General features: G+C 41.1%; 1 protein-coding gene across 2 annotated transcripts; it reads left to right on the top strand.

Annotated features, from left to right (window-relative positions):
- The first annotated feature begins 398 nt into the window (after nt 1-398).
- On the top strand, nt 399-11,296 carry Cga (glycoprotein hormones, alpha polypeptide). 2 transcript variants are annotated; one of them, XM_006975318.4, is made up of 4 exons: nt 399-524; nt 8,297-8,403; nt 9,396-9,580; nt 10,984-11,296. In XM_006975318.4, exons 2-4 carry the CDS (start codon nt 8,304-8,306, stop codon nt 11,059-11,061), a joined length of 363 nt encoding a protein of 120 aa, XP_006975380.2. In that variant the 5' UTR covers nt 399-524; nt 8,297-8,303; the 3' UTR covers nt 11,062-11,296. The 2 variants fall into 2 exon arrangements, with proteins under 2 accessions (XP_006975380.2, XP_042128589.2); XM_042272655.2 differs by lacking the exon at nt 399-524 and adding an exon at nt 586-609.
- Nucleotides 11,297-22,210: the final 10,914 nt, after the last annotated feature.

Below are 22,210 nucleotides of genomic sequence, written 5' to 3' on the forward strand. Positions count from 1 at the left end.
TGTTAATTTGAAAAATGGAAGCAATTGTTTTCTTTTTCTATTTCCTGTTGGAGTAATGTAATCCTGGAAATGCTTTCCTCCTGCTTTATGAAAATATCAGGTACTTAGCTAATTAAAAGTGCTTCTCTTAGAGACTTGTTTATTTAAAAAGTGTCAACTTTCAGGATGTTTTGTGTTAAGTCTCAATAAAATTACGTAGAAAATGACCAAATGCTCTTTTTCCATAAGCTGTCCTTGAGGTCACCACTACCTGAAAATGGCTAAAAACAAAAATGATCTGAGGATTGCAACCTGATAAGATCCAATTGATGTCACGGTAATTATACCAAGTACCATCCAATCACTGGGTAGAATTTACCGTTGATCCCTGGGCTTAGGTGCAGGTGGGAACATGCAATTTGTGTTACCCTGCTGCTATAAAAGACAGTGGGAGCCTTTGTTAGCTGCAGTTACTGAACTGTCTGTCCCTCCTCAGATCTACAATCAACTGCCTGGAACACAGCCCTCAAAAAGTCCAGAGGAAGGTAATGTGATGAGCTAATTTGGGGTATTTTAATTCAGGAGTGAAACATTTGAGACCACAGGAAGGACTTTTCCTCACAAACCTTGGTAAGACGTTAATTAGGCATTTACTAATTTTCTTTACAGTGCTCATGACTGAGTTAGGAGGAAGTCTGTAAAAATGTAGTATGTGATCATAAGCTAAATAAGATGTTATCTAGCAGAAGCCAGAAACCAAGTGTCTCCTGCTGAGATGCTAGAGTGTCTGTCACAATCTGAAATATTTTCCATTTGAAGGGCATTAATCTGAATGTCTCTCAAAGACCAGACAGAGGGCAAGTAGGCATTATAAGTAGCTGGTATTATTATCAGTTTTGGATGATTCGTAACTAAATTTTCAAGTTGGCTATCAATAAAACAACTCGCTTGTTTGGTGAAATGACCTTGTTTGGTAGTATTTGCCAGGTATTCTTGATGACCTTGCAACAATAAATCACTTTCCAAGTCTGAGTGGGTAGTTGTAATGAGCTTTTGAAAAATTTTTTCAGCTACCTTATAATCGGCATATTACATGAGTACTGCACATTCTTGGATCCAATCAACCTCAAATTTAAAAAAAATTAACAATTCAATTATGCCTTGGGCAATAAAATATAACAGATATCTACATACCACTTGTATTACTTTAAATATCAGTAATCTAGAGATAATTTAAAGTACAGAGGAAGTGTATGGGTCCTATGCAAATAGGCCATTTGACAGAAGGCGCTTGAGCATCCGAGGATTTGGTATGGGAGGCTGCCCTCAGAACTATCCCTACATAACACACCGGGGAACGATTGGAAGTATATCTGTGTTAGCACTTGTTGAAATAGTGATTGTCCGGGAAACACTAGAAAATAAGAACACTTTTGTTCCTCTTTCTCAGTATTGACAAATAGGATCTGGGCTCCAGTGAGGAGTGGCAGGTCTCATGCACAGTGAGAGTTCCTTGGGCATGAGAAACAGCCGCTGCATTTCAATAGGACTTTCTTCTTCCAAAGGACTATAAGTTTGTTTGCTATTCAAAAGTAAAATATTTTACATTAAAAGAGGAATTTGTTTTTTGGACACAGGTTAGTTAATATAATTCAGACTATACGGCCTGGAACTTGCTATACCGCCAAAGATAACCTTGAACTCCTGAAAATCTTTTCTCTACCCCTCTGTATGCTGGGATTACAGGTAGAAGAGGAATCTTTTAAGTTTCTGAAGATTTCTCTTAACTAATTACTGAAGGGTCTGGAGAGATGGCTCAGCAGTTAAGAGCACTTACTGCTCTGGCAAAGGATCCAGGTTTGGTTTCCAGCACCCACATTGGGTGGCTCTATCCAGGGAATCTGACACCTTCTTCTGGACTTAGAGGGCACCTGCATATATGTGGTGCACATAGAGACAAGGAAGTGCACATATACATGAAATAAAATAAAAAATACTTAAACTGTATATTTGAGGTCAGGCCAGTTCCAGGCTACATATCCAGACCTTGTCTCAAAAACAAAGACCAAGACAAAACAAAACAATAATTACTTTGGGGCCAGGAAGACGGCTCAGCAGATAAGGGTGCTTGCCACCAAGCCTGACAACCTGAGGTTCCTCCATGGAATCTACTTGGTACAAGGAGAGAAGTGACTCCCAGAGATTTTCCTCTAATTCCCAAACTTACACTGGGTGGTACAATCACACCCTACCCCACACAATAAATCAGTGTAAATTAAAAATTATTTCTTTAATTTTTTTTGTCTAAGGTCTCGTTCTATAGCCGAGGCTGTCCTTGAACTCACACCTCAGCCTCCTGAGTGATGATATTACAGATGACAAAACTCCTCGATTTAATACTAATTTAATTATTCAAAATATTGGTCACTCAAAAATATTTATTATCATTATTATTAGTGTGTGTGTGTGTGTGTGTGTGTGTGTGTGTGTGTGTGTGTGTACTGGGCGTGACAAGGTGCACATGCAGAAGCGAGAGGACATCTCTGTGAGGTCAGCTTTCTCCTACCTCTCTGTGATCTTTAGTGATGGGATTCAGTACATCAGGATTCACCCACAAGTACCCTTACTCACTGAGCCATCTGGCTGTCCCTTGCACTATTTTTTAAAACATCAAAAGTCATCATCACTTATGAAAGGTTTATATGAGTTCCATTGCAATTTCAAATTTGGTGTTTTCATTTTTACTGTTTATGTATTTCTTTGTGTTATAAGAGAGATTTTTATATTACTATAATACTGCTCCTAGAGAAGATTTCTGGTCTTTAAAAAAAAACTGTAATGGTGATCGTATGTGGCGTGGAAGCCAGAGCCTGCTGCAGGAGTTACTCCACCACTGAGCTTTTCACGTTGAGACAGGGTTTCACTAAGTTATCTAAGCTAGCCTTGAACTTCAGAACCTTCTACTGCAGCCTCCTGAAGAGCTGGAATTAAATATTTGTGTGGCTAGGCCCTCTGGTTTCCTGCTTTGGATGTTTCAGTCTTCAGGGAGAAATTGACATTATCTATAGTTTTATTCCTAAAAGATTTTCATTTGTTTGAGATAGGGTCTCACATTGTAGCTCTGGCTAGCCTGGAACTCACAGAGATCTGTCTGCCTCTGCCTCTTGAGTGCTGGGGTTGCTTAGTATAATTCTTAATAATGTCAGCATTTAAAATCTGGATAATAAAATGTCTCCTGCCTATGACACATATACCACCTACAAATCAATGTACTATTCAGGAAAAATCACACTGCAGAGTCAGGAGTTTCGAGAGCAAATTAACTGAGGAGGAATGGCCCACTCTAGGTATGTGTCACCATCCCATCTCTAGACTGAGGGAAAATGGTCAAAGCTGGGTGGATACTGGCTTTCCCTTCCTCTGCTTTCTAGGGGGAACCAATGACCGACGCTGCCTTCCTTGTCATGGTGGACTGCATTCCTTTGAACTTGGAACCAAAATAACCCTTAAATTAATTTCTGCCAAGGATTTGGTTGTAGCAATGAGAAAAGAAACTAATACAGTCAGAGTACATAGTTTCTTTTTTCTTTTCTTTTTTTCTTTTTTCTTTTGTTTGTTTTGTTTTGTTTTTTGAGACAGGCTTTCTCTGTGTAGCTTTGCACCTTTCCTGGAACTCACTTTAGAGACCAGGCTGGCCTCAAACTCACAGAGATCCGCCTGCCTCTGCCTCTGCCTCCTGAGTGCTGGGATTAAAGGCTTGCCAGCATGAGTACATAGTTTCTAATGAATTTATCCAAAAATATTTTACTTTGTTGCTCAAAGGTTATTTTGTTTCACATTGTGGATACCTCTGTTGTCAATTTGAAAAACAATTTTATTAAAATATCTATTATTGCTATTGTGTATGTGTGCATGGTGTGTATATGTGGGTGTACATGCTATGGCATGCATGCGGAGGTTGGAGCATAACCTTGTGGAGCTGATTGTCTTCTAGCTTTAGGTGGACTCTGGCAATTAGGCTTCTGTGGCAAGTGCCTTTAACCACCGAGCTGTCTTGTTGGTCCTCTGTGGGCAACTTTTGGTTGATATTATTGTTACCATTCTGAGGTTCAACTGAGCACCATTGTTCTGAGTGGGCTGAGGAGAGGAGCATAGTTTTGTGATTAAGAAGCTTTCAAATTGAGTGTGGTTGCACACTCTTTTAATTCCAGTCCTGGGACTGAGTTAGGAGGATTGCTTCGAGGGTCAAGGCTAGCTTTGGCTACATGGTGAGAACCAGACCAGCTAGGGTTACACGGCATACCTTGTCTCAAAAAACAAAATAAGCCAACCAGCCAAAAAAAAAAAAAAAAAAAAAAAGCTTTCACATGGATAGGAAGATGATGTGTGTCCAGCTAGCTGTCAGGCTGTGACATCGCTTATGAATTATGAGATAGGTGAATATAGTGGAAGGAATTGTTTCTTATGGCTTTGACATTGACGGCAACCTTCATATGGAGTGGGCTGTTCCTTAAAGAACGCTGAAATGGATGGACTGAGAAGGAAAAATGGTCTTGGAGATCAAGTTGAAGCAATAATTATTTTCTTAGATTTACATTATTTTACATTTTTTATTATTTATTTAATTTAGACAGTGTCTTACTATATATCCTTGGTTAGCTTGGAACTCAATATGTAGACTGGAGAATCACACTCAGATTCTCCTGCCTTTGCTGGCTGAGTGCTGGGATTAAAGGTGGGTGCCACCACCCCCAGGATTCCCACTGTTTTGATGTGGTAAGCAGCAGGAAGTGAGGGTATGCTGAAGTGGGGATCAGCCTGGGATTTGATAAGCCTAGGATTTCTGCAGTCTTCCTTCAGAGTACCAAAACAGGTTAGGATTAAGAAACCTGAATTTAGATTGATCATAGTTTTGTAAAGTAATATAAACTGCAAGTGAATATAGTTTTTTTTTCTGTTTGAATTCTTAAGTTTTCCTTTCAAGTTGTAAAGGAGAAAAGTGTAACCTGTCACAGTGGCATATGCAGTCATTCCAGCAAGCAGAAGAGTAGAAAAGTGTGACCTGTCAGGCACAGTGATGTGTGCCTGTCACCCCAACGAGCAGGAGGGGAGGTAGGAGAATTCCAGGAGTTCAAGTCTAGCCTGACTATGTGGTGAGTTCCAGACCAGGCTGGGCTATAGAGTGGAACCTCAAAAAGTGCTCAAAATTGTTAGCAATTCGGGAAATGCAAATTAAAGCAATCCTGAGATTTTTATCTTCTTGGTTTGTTTGTTTGTTTTTGTTTGTTTGGTTTTCGAGACAGTGTTTTTCTGTGTAGCCCTGGCTGTCATGGAACTCACTCTGTAGCCCAGGCTGGTGCTGAACTCAGAGATCTGCCTGCATCTGCCTCCGCCTCTGAAGTGCTGGGATTGTACCATCACCTCCTGGCTTGAGATTTTGCCTTATCCCAGGCAGAAAGGCTGAGATCAAGATAACAACTGACATCAAATGCTGGCATGAATGTGGGGAGATGGACATGCTCATTCACTGTGGATGGAATTGTAACTGACACAGCCACCATGGAAACCAGTGCAGTGAATTCTTAGAAAATTAAAAGGAAATCTACCGTATGACCCAGCTATACTACTTCTTGGTATCTGCCCAAAGGACTCAGCATGCTACTCCACAAATGATCTGCTCAGCCATTTTCATTGCTACTTTATGCAAATAGTTAACAAGTCAAAGCAACCAAAATGCCCTTCAATTGTTGAATGGGTAATGGAAACATGAGGCAAATACACAATGGAACCCTATTAATTTGTAAAGAAAAGTGAAATAATGAAAATTTCAGGTAAATAGAACTAGAAAATATTATGTTGAATGAGACAGCACAGACCCAGAAAGACAAAAGACACATATTTTCTCTTAGTTGTCCATGTGAGCTTTGGGTCTTTAGATATTGTCTGGTGTACCAGCAATACCAGGAAAGAAAAAAGGGACCATGGCAGAACATAGGGGAGAACAGGGGCACTAGAGAAGGGAGCCATAGGACATCGTTAGGTTAGCAATAGGAAAAGGAATGGGGGAAATGGATGAGGAAGACTTACCTGGAGAGGAAGAAGGAGGAGGCAATACAGTGGACGTGAAGAGTGAGGGATAAATAGCACTAAGGATGTTTGGGGAAGCTATAGGGAATACTTTTTTATGGGTACTTAAAATTGCATATAGTCTATATATGTTTATGTATCCATCTATGTATCAATGTATGTATGTATGTATGTATGTATGTATGTATGTATGTATGTATGTATCTATCTATCTATCTATCTATCTATCTATCTATCTACCTGTCTGTCTGTCTATCTATCATCTATCTATCTATCTATCTATCTATCTATCTATCTATCTATCTATCTATCATCTATCTAGTTTAATGTTGTGCTGCTAAGGGTGACAATGCTCTTCCTCAAAACACAGACTAACAAAACCCCAAGTCTCCAGCATGAGAACACTTGAGTTGTTGGTCAGGGGAGTCCAAGAGACACCTCCAAAGAGCTTAGGCGATTGCTAGTTCCCTTAGTGCCTTCCAGAAAAAGAAGGGATGACTCTGTTGCTGAAGACACTACACATTTCAGAAATGGATTTGGAGAAGTCAGCTTGGGTCTGACATGAATGCCTCTTCACTAGGGATGAACTCTCATAGTTTCTGAAGGAGCTTGCGTATTGTCAACAGAGCCTCATGGAGATCCTCCTGCCTCTGCCTCCTGAGTGCTATGATTAAACATGTGCACCACCACTGTGGGGTTTTGACTTTTTTTTAAGTTTCAAAATGATTTATTTAAAAAGCAGCAATAAGCCGGGCATGGTGGTACATGCCTGTAATCCCATCACTTGAGAGGTTGAGGCAGGAGGATTGTTGAACGCTTGTGACTCTCTTAGGCTGTATAGTGAGTGCTAGGCCACAAAGCAAGATCCTGTGTCAAACAAAAGTAAAAACGAATGAAAAACCTGAAACGGGAAAGTTAGCATATGATGACATGGTGGGTTTCTTGGTCTTTACTTATTTACTTTTTGAGGACACAGAGTCTTGCTCTGTAGCACAGGCTGGTACAGAAATGTGATGATTCCCTTGGCCTTAGCTTTCAAAGCCATGGGATTATGGTTCCATGCCACCAGGAAGCAGATGACAATTTCCTAAGCAGAAAATATCTGTGAGAAGAGTGGCGGTGTTTGATGTGTTTTAAATCTCTTCCATGTCTGGCCTAGTGGGACCCAGCTGGTTTGATGAGCTCCTTTATTCACTCTGTTTCACCCCCACATCATGGATCAATCGATAAGGAAAAAGACCATTTGAGTATTATTACTAATTGCTTTGTCCTCACAGACACACTGAGACTTCCTATGCTCTTCCCACTTCAAGAATCACTGACTTAGAACAGTGGTTACCTGTTCTAAGTATGTATTTCTATTATGTACTTATTATATATGTTATATTTATTTTATATATTACTATATAAACACAATTGTTTTATTTTATAATATATAATTATATTAAATACATGTATACATATATATGTATAAATAGGAATAACAGCTGTAAAATTGTGTGAGTTAGCACACACCAGCAATCCTAGTGCTAGGAAGAGGAGGCAGTAGAATCAGGTGTTCAAGGTCATCCTCAGTTATAAAGTGAATTTTAGGACAGTCTGGCTTACCTGCAACCCTAGCTACGTGAGTGAATAAATAAAACAAGCAAACAGCCTCCCTCCAAACCCCAACTGAACAACAAGAAAAGCCACCAGGCTCTTCACCAGAGTGCCTGTACCCTCTCACATTCCCACTGGAGATGTCTCTGTTAACCAATTTCATGTATTCAGACCAGCATTTGACATTTCTTTAATTATAACTGTTCTGGTGATTGTTGTTTTAATTTGCATATCCATCACACCTACCTACTCCGTTAATTACACTGGGGAGGCTGGAGGGGCAGGGGGAAGAAGAGAGAGTTGTTATGTGCTAATTGCTTATGTCAGAAGTAGGGAGACACAGTGCCCTGCCTCTTTCCTAAAGGGGGGTGGGGCTTTTATTTACATGGCTTTAGGAGATGTTGAAAGCAGGAGGGGGCAAGACATTGACTATTACGAGCAATAATGTTAAACGTGCTGGCTGTTGGTGCTAGGGATGTAGTTAAGCAGTAGAGCAGTTACTTAGCATGCCCAAAGCCAGCACCATCATTTAAAAGAGGAATCATACTAAAACTACAGGGTTTGTGTTGTGACTGATAAGCTAAGATTAGACTGCTATTATGTTTATGCTTTTCTAATGTGTGGTTTGCAGGAGAACGATGGATTACTACAGAAAATATGCAGCTGCCATTCTGGTACTGTTGTCCATGTTCCTGAATATTCTTCATTCTCTTCCTGATGGAGACTTTGTTATTCAGGGTATGTGACCAAACTCGGGCTTGCAATAAAAAGGAAGACATGTATTTCTAAATGCACATCAATAATCATTAATTAATTTCTAACACCTTTCACATGTGATAAATATTCACTCCTGGGAACATATCTAGGCACTTGTAGACTGTGAACACAAAATTAAATTAGGTTCAGAAAACATACAGTGAAAATGTTATATTCCATATTCATTTTAATAGCATCCTAAATGTGTTCATCTGAAGCACATTTTTTATTGTTCCACATCTGAGTTTTACAAGGAGAAAAATCATCCTTGCTCAGCTCATTTTTTTTAACATTTCTTCCAGATTTCAGAAAATTTTAACATTGCTTTTTCAGATGAATTTTCATTAACAAGTGAGGGAAACAAAAATCAGTTTTGTGCATTACATTTGTTTTGCTATATTGTTGGACACATCTCCCAGAGAACCTGACATAATCCTACCAGCTTTGAAATTGTGAACTATTACTTGTTATGGCTTTTCTCTTATTAAATGGTAATATTTGATTCTCAAATTCCAAGCACAGATGTCTTTTGTATTATCAAGCTATCTTAACTCATCAAGCTTTCTTAATTTTGATATTTTTTTTCTGCCAACATTTGGAGTTTCTGTGGGGAATAAACAATAGCAGACTTGCCTCCGGAAAACTTTTCCTTCCAAATGAATGTGGCATTTATATCTGTCAAGCCTTTGTGTTCTCTGGAAGCATACTATTAGCATTGGGATAATCTGTGCTTAGAGAATGAGAAACCGCTATAACAAACCCCCATGCAGGTATGCAAAAATGGTTTCTCTGTGAATGTAGCTATAGTAATTATAAAGAGATATTATATGTGAAGATTAATATGTAGACAAAAATATTTATTTCCTTTTTTTATTGCCAGTGCAAAAAAAGCATTTGTCATGTGCTCAGGAAAGAGTTAGTTTGCTTTTGAATCCTTTCTTGGTAATTTCTTCCTTCCCTCTTTTGCTGGCTAGGTTGCCCAGAATGTAAACTAAAGGAAAATAAATACTTCTCCAAGCTGGGTGCCCCCATCTACCAGTGCATGGGCTGCTGCTTCTCCAGGGCATACCCCACTCCAGCAAGGTCCAAGAAGACAATGCTGGTTCCAAAGAATATCACCTCGGAGGCCACATGCTGTGTGGCCAAAGCATTTACTAAGGTAAGAGCTTCCTAGCAGTCCATCCAGGGGCAGTTTGCACTCACAGGGTTTAATGTCCAGGTTGTCTAGTGACCTGTATTTATTGCTCCTTTGTACAGGCCACACCCTCACTTTCCCTCTTTAATTAAAAGAATAAGCTAAATGGAAAGTGTCGATGACCCAGAAGCAGACCGAACAGCAGCTGCCACAGTCTTATACACCAGTGAGAGGTGCCTAAGGGGTTAGTGACAGCAAAACATGACATAGGAAAGCAAGTTCTCGGGATTTACACTACAGCTAGGTGCTGACAGTTCACCACAGTTTATTATATAGATTGTAGAGAACTAGAAGAGAAGGGTTCAAAAGTTGAGAGCACAGAGAAATAATACAGTATGTTAGAGGAGTGAGAACACAACCACCCTGATTTGATCATCATACTTCGTGTGCCTGTATCCAATGACCAAACTACACTCCATACACATGTGTGATTACTATCTTCTGAAAATTAGCACAGCATGTGGGTGTAGTGGTGCATTCCTGTAGTCTCATCGTTCAGGAACTAGAGTCGAGAAGATCCTATGCATCCTCAGCCTACCTGGCTGGAACTGGTGAGATGGATCAGTGTGAAAGGCATCTGGCGACAAGAGTAATGATCTGAGTCAGTTCCCTGGGACCCAAGTGATGGAAGGAGAGAACAGATTCCTTTAAATTGTCCTTACCCCCCCAACACACACACACACACACACACACACACACACACACACACACACGCACACATACACATACAAACGCACACACACATACATACAACACATGAGCACATACACATACACACACTATAAATATATCTATATCTATATCTATATCTATATCTATATCTATATCTATATCTATATCTATATCTATATCTATATCTATATATATCAGAAGAGAAAAGGCCCACTTGGTCTTCACAGTGAGTTCTAGGTTAGCATAATATGATGATGTCTCAAAACAACAACAAAAGTAAAAACAAAACAAAACAAACAAAAGCCCAGCAACCTGGGGGACATATGTGAGATGTGTGAATCGCTGAGGTTTGACCCATAAGGAATGTGTATGTGCGTGTTGGGGCAGGGAATCAAACAATCAGGTATTTTTTAGGGGTGGAGGATATAGTTCAATGGCTGAGTGCTTGCCTAAGAAATGCTGAAATAAACATTTAAAAATGGGGGGAGAGAGAGAGAGGACAGAGCTAAATAAAAGCAGACTGAAAAGAGCGTAGCTCATTTTGCAATGTGAATTGAAATGTTAGAATGAATATATCTCTGGAAAGTGAAAATGTAAATGCACCAGACACTCACTAAATTATGCAGGCTACTATTTTATTTAACATTTCGCAAGTTTGTCTGTCTATCTACCTACCTGTTCCTTGTCCCCTTCAGGCCACAGTGATGGGAAACGCCAGAGTGGAAAACCACACGGAGTGCCACTGCAGTACTTGTTACTATCACAAGTCTTAGACTCGGCGCTGGCGAAGGGCTGTGCTGGTGACTGCTGGTCTGTGGGGCGGCACTGTGTGATGCCGCCTCCTTCCTTACCAGGCTCTTGGCATGCTCCAGTCAGACACTGCACCTTTACTCCATGCCCCTCACTCTTTGGTGTCATCAGCAGTCTCCTTTTGTTAGGGAAAAAGATAGTGTTTAGCACGATCATAAAAGTTGGTTCCATCAGAAATAAAGCCTTTTAAATCATCAATCACAGAGTTTTGTCACCATCTTTAAAACTAAAGCTATTTACTTTTTTTTTTTTTTTTTTTTTTTTTTTTTTTCCGTTTTTCGAGACAGGGTTTCTCTGTGTAGCTTTGCGCCTTTCCTGGGATCACTTGGTAGTCCAGGCTGGCCTCGAACTCACAGAGATCCGCCTGGCTCTGCCTCCCGAGTGCTGGGATTAAAGGCGTGCGCCACCACTGCCCGGCCTTAAAGCTATTTACTTTTAACAAGATTTATCACAAGGAATGACCCAAGGTGTTGATATGGGACCACATATACTTAGTGACCTGACATTGGATAACCTTGCTTCCATCTAGCCTTTTGGAAGCAAGCTGTCCATTCTGTCAGCCACTAGGCTATTTCTCAGATAATTCACTGGGGTGGGAGAAAAAGGTGTGAAAATTCTATTTTTACTCATGTTTCTGTCCCCTTTACATCTCTATTTTAAAATATTGTATCAAAATACAGATAAATCATTATGATTATACATGCATATGAATTATAAGTAAATATGCATCCACTGTGGATATTTGAGTTGAAATTCTTTCACTAGTAAAAATGTACAATTGATAAAAAGTATACTTCTCCAGGGATGGGGAAAGGCAAAAATCTCTGTAAGCATGAATTTTCTATGTACATGCTTTATACCTCCCTGAATGGAATTAGTCTCTGTTAGTGAGGCTATGGCTGAGTGGTGGTTGGGAACAGGGCATCAGTGTCCTCAGATACAATAACACTGCTCTAAAATTCCAGAAGACCAGACTTTTGTGTCACATATTCAAGCAGGTTTGACTGTGCATGAATAAATGACAAGCGTGTGCTGGCCAAGCAGCACTCACGGAGGGGGCGGGGGGAGAGGAGCAGTACAAGCACTTTGACTCAGTTCCACAGAAATGCTCCACAGACCAAGGACATAGCTCCATAGTGGAGCTCTTGCCTAGCACGCACAGTCTCAGGTTCAACCCTCAACACAAACAGACAAATCCAATGAATTGCTTCATGGTTCTGTGAGGCATCACAATCGTATTCCCTGAGCTTTTATGTCTACAGTGATGACAATAGGAGATTCATAACGTCGTATTAGCCATGGTTGAAATCAAAGCTGCTCTAAATCTTTGTTCCTAAAAGAACCTAAAATTTTAAAACACAGACTTGAAATTTCTTTTCAAAACTTAATTTCAAGCTGATCATGGTGGAATATGCATCTAATCTCAGTTATATGTTGGTACTTGGTATGTGGAGGCATTGGAGTTCAAGGTTAGCTTGGATCCCACAAGACCCTGCCTCAAAAACAACAACAAAAAGCAAAATAAATAAATATAAATCTCAACTATCACAAATTTATCATTTTATCTCTGAGTGACCAACCAGTTCCTTAGCAAATTAGTAAACATTTCAAATGTCATAATAAAAGTTAAAATAGATGTGTGTACTTTTTAAGACACATGAAACTACACATGAAGATTAGTTGTTTTGTTTTGGTAGGCTCTCATTCTTAGCTCAGGCTGGCCCAGACTTTACTATGTATCCCAAACCAGTCTTGAATGTGCAACTATCCTTCTGCTTCAAACTCCTGATCAATAGGATTCTAGACATGCCTAGCTTACATTACTTGTTTTGTTCATTAGTTGTTTCCCCCATTGTACATTTATTGGACACTCAGCAAGTGTTGATACTTTGAGCATGAAGACTGAGAGATACAGAACTTTATAAAACACAAAGTTTAGATGAAGATTCAGAGATATAGAATTTTATAAAACACAAAGTTTGGAAAAGCAAGTAAGTAAGTAAGTACTCCTTAATCCAAGAGAATAGTGGTGTTGATCACTGGTTCATTAAAAAGTTTAGCAGATAATCAGTCATAGAGTATGCACTGTGCATGGATTTGAGAACTTATTTGGAGAGATAAAAAAGAAGGAAACTACAGACACAACCTTGACTGGAGTGTCCTTATTAGTCTGAGATCATCCTGTGTTACAGAGGTAATTGGAAAGATGCTAAAATTGTAATGGGACAAAGGGACATCCCCAAGATAATCCAGATCAGACAAATTGACCTAGAAACCATTAGGATGAAACATCACTGCCAGACTGATCCCCGGTGCCAGGTAGAGTGTATACGGCATAGACAGACCTTGCTCTGGGGCAAGTCACAGACAGGGTTTGTGTCTGGAGAAGAGAGACACAAACTACGGTAGGAGGAGGGGCTGACCTTGGCCAAGACAAGGAAAAACAAAACAACACGTGGGCTGGCCAGTGTCCATGTGTGTCCACCAGGGGTGGTCAGTGTGCTTATGCGGACATGTGAATCAACAAGTCTCTCCTACAGTTCCTTCCTCTCCTCTTCCTTCTACCCTAGTCAGTACCGCTCAGTAGTATGAAGTGTCCAAAGTGAAGGCGGCCATACATGGGAAACAAGCCGGAAATGTATGAAAGCCTCAACTATGCAACATTCTGGGTAGCCTCTGGAAAATAATCTGTAAGAAACCTATAGACTGGCACAAACTACTTCCTAGTGAAAGAAGTTTTGGAGACCTGTTTCATGAACTAGAAAAACCTTCAACATTTCCGGATGCTTGTAGCAGGATTATGATATTCTTTAAATAATTAAAATTAAATAATGCACTTTTACATGAAATATTTAAACAAATCACAAGATAGATTAGATATATAATTCAATCAATGAATGTCAATTATGTCAAGAAAGTAAAATACAGTGACTTATTTAATCATTTTAACATAGAAAGAAGAACAGTAACATAGTACTGAGTATAAAACAAAGTATATAATAAATATGGTCCCACCCTGAAATAAACACATGATTAACTGAATTCAGAAAGAAATAAATAAGTCTTCTTTAGATATTGTTCTCAGCCGGGTGGTGGTGGTGGTGGTGGTGGTGGTGGCGGCGGCGGCGGCGGCGGCGGCGGCGGCGGCGGCGGCGGCGGCGGTGGCGGCGGCGGCGGCGGCGGCGGCGGCAGCAGCAGCACACGCCTTTAATCCCAGCACTTGGAAGGCAGAGGCAGGCGGATCTCTGTGAGTTCAAGGCCAACCTGGTCTCCAAAGTGAATTTCAGAAAAGGTGCAAAGCTACATAGAGAAACCCCATCTCAAAAAACAAAACAAAAACAAACAAGAGATATTGTTCTCTCTTGTAGATGAGGTGATCACATTTCACTTTTATTGTATCCCTGGTCATCACTTCTGGAGTCAGCCACACCCAACCGCAAGATAAACCCATTCTCATCCAACCCTAACTCTAAACTCAATCCCAATCCCAAACCCTTCTCCAACATCAACTCCAACCCCAACACTCACTCTAACCTGAAACCCCGCCCCAACAGCAATCACACCTCAAACACAAACCTCAATTCTAACTCCAATCCAAACCCCTACTCAAACAATAACCAGAACCCAATCCCATCCCAACCCAAACCCCTTCCTCAACCTGACCCCATTCCCCAGCCCAGTTTCAACACCAACACCAACCAGGTCCCCACTTTCATGCCAACCCATACACAAATGCCCATCCTCAAGCCAACCCACTTCTACAGCAAATCAAACTCAAGCCCCAATTCCTGCTTTAACCTCCCAAACCTGACTCCAACCACAACTGCAATTTCATGTCTACCCTAATACCCACCCAAACCCAATCTAAATCCCAAATCCAACCCCAGTATCCATCCTGATCCCAACCCCAATCTCTACTTTAATATTGCCCCAACACCAAACCAAATCTATACCCATCCTAACACCAACCCAAGCTCCACCCCAAACATAACTCCAATCCTAACCCTAACCTCAACCTCAACCCTAACTCCCAAACTCAAACTCAAACCCAACCACCACCATAATCCTAACCACAACCACAACTCTAAATCTAATGTCTTAATTAGGGTTACTATTGCTATGATGAAATACTGTGACCAAAAGCAACTTGTAGAGGAAAGGATTTATTTCATTTACAGTTCCATAGAACAGTTCATCAAAGCAGTGAGGGCAGGAACTCACACAGGTCAGGAACCTGGAGGCAGGAGCTGATGCAGAGGCCATGGAGGAATGCTGCTTAGTGGCTTGCTCCTCATGACTTGCTCAGCCTGCTTTCTAGTAGAATTTAGGATCACCAATCAGCCCAGGAATGGTACCATCTATTAATCACTATTATTTTCTCAATTGAGGTTCTTTCCTCTCAGATGACTCTAGTCTGTTTTAAGTTGACATAGATTTATCCAGCATACTTAACAACACCAAATACAACACCAATTTTTAACTCCCAGGACATGTCCACTTCTACTCCCAATCCCATCCCCAAACCAAGCACAATTCTAACCCTAACCCCAATCCTATCCACAATACACACCCTGACCCAAAATCTAACCCCATCCACATCCTCAACCCCAAACCTCATCTTCAATCCCCACCCCTACTCCAAACCCCAAGCCCATTCACAACTACCACCCTTATGCCAAACCCCAATCCTGTCCACATTTCCAACCCCAAACCCCAACCCCATTCATATCTATAACCCCTAACCTATCCCAAACCCCATCCACATTCCAAACCCCAAACACCAAACCCATTCACATACACAACCCCAATCACTACTCCAAACCCCAATCCCATTCACATCCACAAACCCTGCCTGCTATCCTAAACCCCAGCCCCACCCCTACCTCAAACCCCAACTTCATCCATAGCACCAACCTCTATCTACCCCAAAACCCAACCCCATCTACAACCCCACCCCTACCCCAAACCCAAACCTCATCCACACACCCCCAACCTCAAAACCCAACCTTATTCACAATGCCCACTCTGAATCCAAACCCCATGCCCATCCACAACACCACAACCTCAAACCCAACACCAAATTTAATACCAATTCCAAACCAAACCCCAATCCTAATTCCAACACTATCCCCAACCCTACTCTAACCCTGACCCCATCCCAACTAGAATACCAAGCCCATATCAGACCACATCCCTAAACTCCATCCCATACCTGGCCATTTCCATCCACAACCACAACCTCCAATACCACTTCCATCCCACATCAAACCCAAATCAACCCAAATTCAACCCTAACTCCCAGCCCTAACACCAACCTAACAAACACGAACACCAAACCCAAATGCAACCCAACCACAACACTAACCAAAAACTCAAAACCCAACACCAAATGAAACCCTAATCACAACCCCAATGATAACTCCAAACATTACTTCAACCACAACTCTAACCCTATCCTGAACCACAACCCCCAAGCCCATTCCCAAGTCCTACCCCACCCCATGCTCAACTCCCATCCCACCCCCATACCCAATGATAACCCCAAATCAACCCCAACACTGAAACTGTTAGAAGAAAATATAGGCACAACCCTGCAGAGTATAGGTGTGGGAAGGAACTTTCTGAAGAGGACTCCATTTGCCCAGGGAGTCAGGCCAACAATTGAGAGATGGAACTCAGAACACTAAAAAGCTTCTGCAAAGTCAAAGAGACAATCAATTGAATGAGACTACATATAAATATATTTTAAGATTCATTTATTTTTTCCTACCAAAAGCAACCTACAGATTAAATGCAATCCCCATCAAACTTCCAACACAATTCTTTACAGCTCTTGAAAGGACAATTCTCAACTTCATATGAAAAAATGAAAAACCCAGGAGAGCTAAAACGATACTGAACAATAAAAGAAATGCTGGAGGTTCCACCATTCCTGATTTCAGGTTTTATTACAGAGCTATAGTAATAAAAACTACATGGTATTGGCATAAAAACAGACACATTGATCAATGAAACTGAATCAAAGGTCCAGACATAAATCCACACACCTACAGGTACCTAATTTTTAATAAAGAAGCCACAAATACACAATGGAAAAGATGGCTTCTTCAATAAATGGTGTTGGTCAAGCTGGATTTCTGCATGTAGAAGAATGCAAATAGATCAATACTTATCATACTGTACAAAAGTCAAGTCTAAGTGGTCTAAAGACCTCAACATAAAACCAGATACACTGGACCTAATAGAAGAGAAAGTGTGGGAATAGCCTTGAACTCATTGGCACAGGAGAAGACTTTCTGAACAAAACACCATTAGCATAAGCATTAAGGTCAACAATTAATAAATGGGACTTCATGAAACTGAAAAGCTTCTGTAAGGCAAAGGACACCATCATTTGAACAAGATGGCAGCCTATAGAATGGGGAAAGATTTTGAGCAATTCCACATCCAATATAGGACTAATATCCAAAATATATAAAGAACTCAAGAAACTTGATTATCAGAAAACCAAATAATCCAACTAAAAATGGGGTACAGATCTAATTTCCAATAGCAGAATCTCAAATGGCTAGAAACACTTAAAGAAATTTCAATTTCCTTATCCACCAGGGAAATGCAAATCAAAACTACATTAAGATTCCATCTTACACCTGTCAGAATGGCCAAGATCAATAAAACAAGTGACAGTTCATGCTGGCAAGGATGTGGAATAAGAACACTTCTCCAGCCGGGCGGTGGTGGCGCACGCCTTTAATCCCAGCACTTGGGAGGCAGAGCCAGGAGGATCTCTGTGAGTTCGAGGCCAGCCTGGACTACCAAGTGAGTCCCAGGAGAGGCGCAAAGCTACACAGAGAAACCCTGTCTCGAAAAACCAAAAAAAAAAAAAAAAAAAAAAAAAAAAAAAAAAAAAAAAAAAAAAAAAAGAACACTTCTCCATTGCTCGTGGGAGTGCAAACTTGTACAGTCCCTATAGAAATAAACGTGGCAGTTTCTTGGAAAAATGGGAATCATTCTACCTCAAGACCCAGTTATATCACTCTTGGGCATGTACCCAAAGGACACTTTGTTCTGCCACAAGTACACTTGCTCAACCATGTTCACTGCTGCTCTATTCTCAATAGCCAGAAACTGGAAACAACCTAGATGTCCCTCAATTGAAGAATGGATGAAGTAAATGCAGTACATTTATACAATGGAGTATTACTCAGCTGTTTAAAAAATGATATCATGAAATTTGCAGGCAAATAGATGGAACTAGAAAAAAATCATCCTGAATGAGGTAACCCAGATCCAGAAAGACAAATATGGTATATATTCACTTGTAAGTTAATATTAGCCATTGAATAAATGATAACCCAGCCACAATCCATAGACCCAGAGAATTTAGGTATATAGGAAGGGGGACACATGGATCTCCCTGGGAGGGGGAAATAAAACAGATTTTATGGGTGGACTGAGGGCAGAGGAGCAACAAGAACCACAGGATCAGGTGGGGAGGGGTAGAGGAGATAGGGTTGATGGAAAGAATTCAGGGAGAGACAGCTGGAATTGAGGGGCATTTGAGGGATGATATGGAAACCTAGTACAGTGGAAACTTCCTAAAATATAGGAAGGTGATCCTAATGAAGTCTCCTAATAATAGGGGCTATAGAGTCTTAACTGGCTACCTCTTGTCACCAAACGAGTCTTCCAGTAGTGGGACGAGGTTGCATCCAATTGAGTTGTTGACCAAGGAAGTCCCATGGAAATCCCCCCAAAATCCAGGTTGTTGCTAAGACAATGGGTTGCTCTCTTCAAACTGACAGCTGGGCCGTATTGCTGAGGACAACACCCAATAACTCAGTGAACACAGAGAAGTTGAGCTGGAATCTTCACCCCTACATTCTAGTGTCCTTGTTATTGGAAGGTATTTGGCATGCTATCAAAGGAGAAACATAAACACCAACCCAGTCACAAAACCTTTGACTTACAATCTGTCCTGCCTGCGAGATATGCTAGGGCAATGGCGGCACAGAGTGTGTAGGAGTAGACAGTCAGTGTCTGATTTGACTTAAGGTCCACTCCTTGAGGCAGAACCCATACCCAACACTGCTTGGGTGACCAAGAACCAACGACTAGTCCAGAGACCAAGGGTAAAACCAACACTACTGCTCTAAAACATATATCAATAAAATGACTCCTAGGGATATTCTGCTATACTCACAGATCAGTGCCTTATTCAATCATCACCAGAGACTTTCTGGCAGCAGATGGAAACAAATACAAAGACCCACAGCCAGACATTATGTGGAGAGTGAGAGTCTAAATGGGATGTCTTGATCAAATCCCTCCCCTCAGAGCTCAGGGAACCTCATGGAAGAGGAGGTGGAAAGAGTGTAAGAGGCAGAGGGGATGGAGGACACCAGGAGATATGACCCTCTGAATCAACTGAGCAAGGCACATTGTAGTGGGTGGCTGTTCCAGCTTTGACCTGGAAGTACTACCCCCAGTGAGGCTTCCAGTAACTGTCAAGACTACCTATGACCTGCCCCTGAGGCAGGGCCGAGATGAGAGCCCTTAAGTCCTGAGATCCAGATGTGCCAGCTCTCTTGGTTCCTGGTGATCCTGGATGCTGGATGGGAGACCTAGTGGAGTTCTCCAGAGAACCCAGCTGGACTGCACCTCACCTCTCCCCGATCCTGTAACCAACCTCTTTACTAGCTGTAAGTTACCGCCAAAAATAAACCTCCTTTCTAATTACATGGAGTTACCTTAATAAATTCCCCAATAGCACATGTGAACTCAGAGACTGAAGCAGCAAGCACAGGACCTCAAGGGTCTGCACCAGGTCCTCTGATTATAGCTTTCAGCTTGGTATTTTAATGGACTCCTGAGTGTGTGAATGAGCTGGTCTCTGACTCTTGTGGCTGCTCTTGAGGCTCTTTTCTTTCTGTTGGGTTGCCTTGTCCAGCCTGATGTGATGGTTTTGTTTTATCTTATATTTTATTTTGTCATGTTTGATTGTTATCTCTTAGAAGGCTGCTCTTTTCTAATGAGAGACATAAAGGGAGTGGATCTGGCGGGAGTGGAGGGGAGATGGGAGGAGTAGAGAGAGGGGAAACTAAAATCAGGATATATTGTATGAGAACAGAATCTATTTTTAATAAAAGGGAAAATGGGGGGAAAGATCATTTAGTTTTCTTTTATGTGTGTTTGGGTTTGCCTGTGTGTTCTCTCTACTACATGTTTGCAGTGCTCACGGAGGTCAGAAGAGGGCATTGGATACTCTGAAACTAGAGTTATAGGCTACTGTCAGCTGCCAGGTAGGTGCTGGAACTGAATTCAGGTCCTCCGGAAGAGAAGCCAGGGCTCTTAAGTCTGAGCCATCTCCCTAGCACCACAAAACTGATCCCCCGCTGACTCAGAAAACATTCTATTGCCTGACTTTTTCCACATGTAAAGGTTTGATTTTTCTGAAGTTTATTATATATGCTACGAAGATGCCAATGACCCTTATTTTCTTCTAGATTGGTTATTGGTTTATGTCCACAATTTAATATAAGAAACACTTACTAAGCCAAGAGCAGTGGTGTATGTCTTTAATTCCATCACTCTGGAGGCACACTGGTGAGTTCAAAGCCAGCCTGGACTACATAGCAAGTTCCAGGCCAACCATGGTTAGATAAACTCTTCCTCAAAAAACAAAAACAAAATAAAACACACTTCCTGTGTTTCTGTTATTGATTGGAAATGCTCTAGTGTGTCTAGACACTTAGACCAGTTCCACAGTCTTTGGCATAGTGGGGCTCTGGACTCCATTGTAGAACCATGCCAATTTAATTTTAGTTCTTGAACTTGACTGTCTCTTGCTCACCTGTCTCCCACTATGACTCTTCTGTCTTGTTTTTAAAAATCCAGCAATGGTTTTTAAATTTTATTGTGTGTGCCTGGGGGTGGGAGCTATGTATGAGATTCTTACTCATTTTTTTCCATTTTTCTTCTTCTTTCTTTCTTTCTTTCTTTCTTTCTTTCTTTCTTTCTTTCTTTCTTTCTTTCTTTCTTTCTTTCTTCCTTCCTTCCTTCCTTCCTTCCTTCCTCCCTTCCTTTCTTTTTTTTTTTTTGGAGACAGGGTTTCTATGTGTAACAGTGCTAGTTATCCTGGAATTCACTTTGTAGACCAGGCTGGCCTCAAACTCACAGAGATCTATCTGCCTCTGCCTCCTGAGCGCTGTAGTTAAAGGTGCACGCCACCACACCCAGCTTATTTGTTTTTTAGTGGATGGAGGGCATGGTATGTATGTCACAGTAAGCATGGACAGGGCAGAGAACAAACTGTTTGATTTGGTTCTCCCCTGTAACATCTGTAATTCCAGCTCCAGAGGGTCCAACATGTGCTTCCTCTCTCTCCCCCCTCTCTCTCTAGATATCTTACACACACACACACACACACACACACACACACACACACACACACACACACAATTAGTCTTCAAAAAACGCAAAGTCGGATAGCCATCTCTTAGAGTCTAACTCCAGCATTTAGGGACTATGCAGGGTTTGGTAAAGAAGGGTGGGGCCACTTATCATATGTGTGATCTTGAGAGTCTGTGCAAAACAGAACTTAGTCGAACCAGCTGCCTACATATCAGGTTCTAAGCCAACCAGGGCCACATAGTTTGACCCCATGTAAAACAATTTAAAAACACGTAAGTCAACGGAACACATTTTATTAAGTACACTTGAAGGGGAACAGACTGAGCAGTAAGCTCACAACAGCTAGATAGGCTGATGTGTAATTCTAGGACCTTAGAGTGAGTTTGAGGACAGCCTGGTCCACATATTGAGTTCCAGGCTACATAGTGAGACCCTATTTTTTCTTTTTTAAGTTACTAGAAAGATAGGATGTCACCATCCCCTCCTTGCACTCCAGGGCCTGAAGTAAATCGAACACAGACTTATCAGGCTGGTGATGTATATTTGCATGACACTGACAACGAAGCAAAACAAACAAACAAACAAAAAACTTATGGAAACATAATAACCAAGTAAAGGTAAATCTAAGCATACATTGTGTAACAGTACATTGTGTAACAGTTTCCTCAGAGGTTGAAACAGTCCATCTGGCAGGGGAGC

The sequence above is a fragment of the Peromyscus maniculatus genome, chromosome 2 (genome assembly GCF_049852395.1).
Source record: "Peromyscus maniculatus bairdii isolate BWxNUB_F1_BW_parent chromosome 2, HU_Pman_BW_mat_3.1, whole genome shotgun sequence".
Taxonomy (NCBI): Eukaryota; Metazoa; Chordata; class Mammalia; order Rodentia; family Cricetidae; genus Peromyscus; species Peromyscus maniculatus.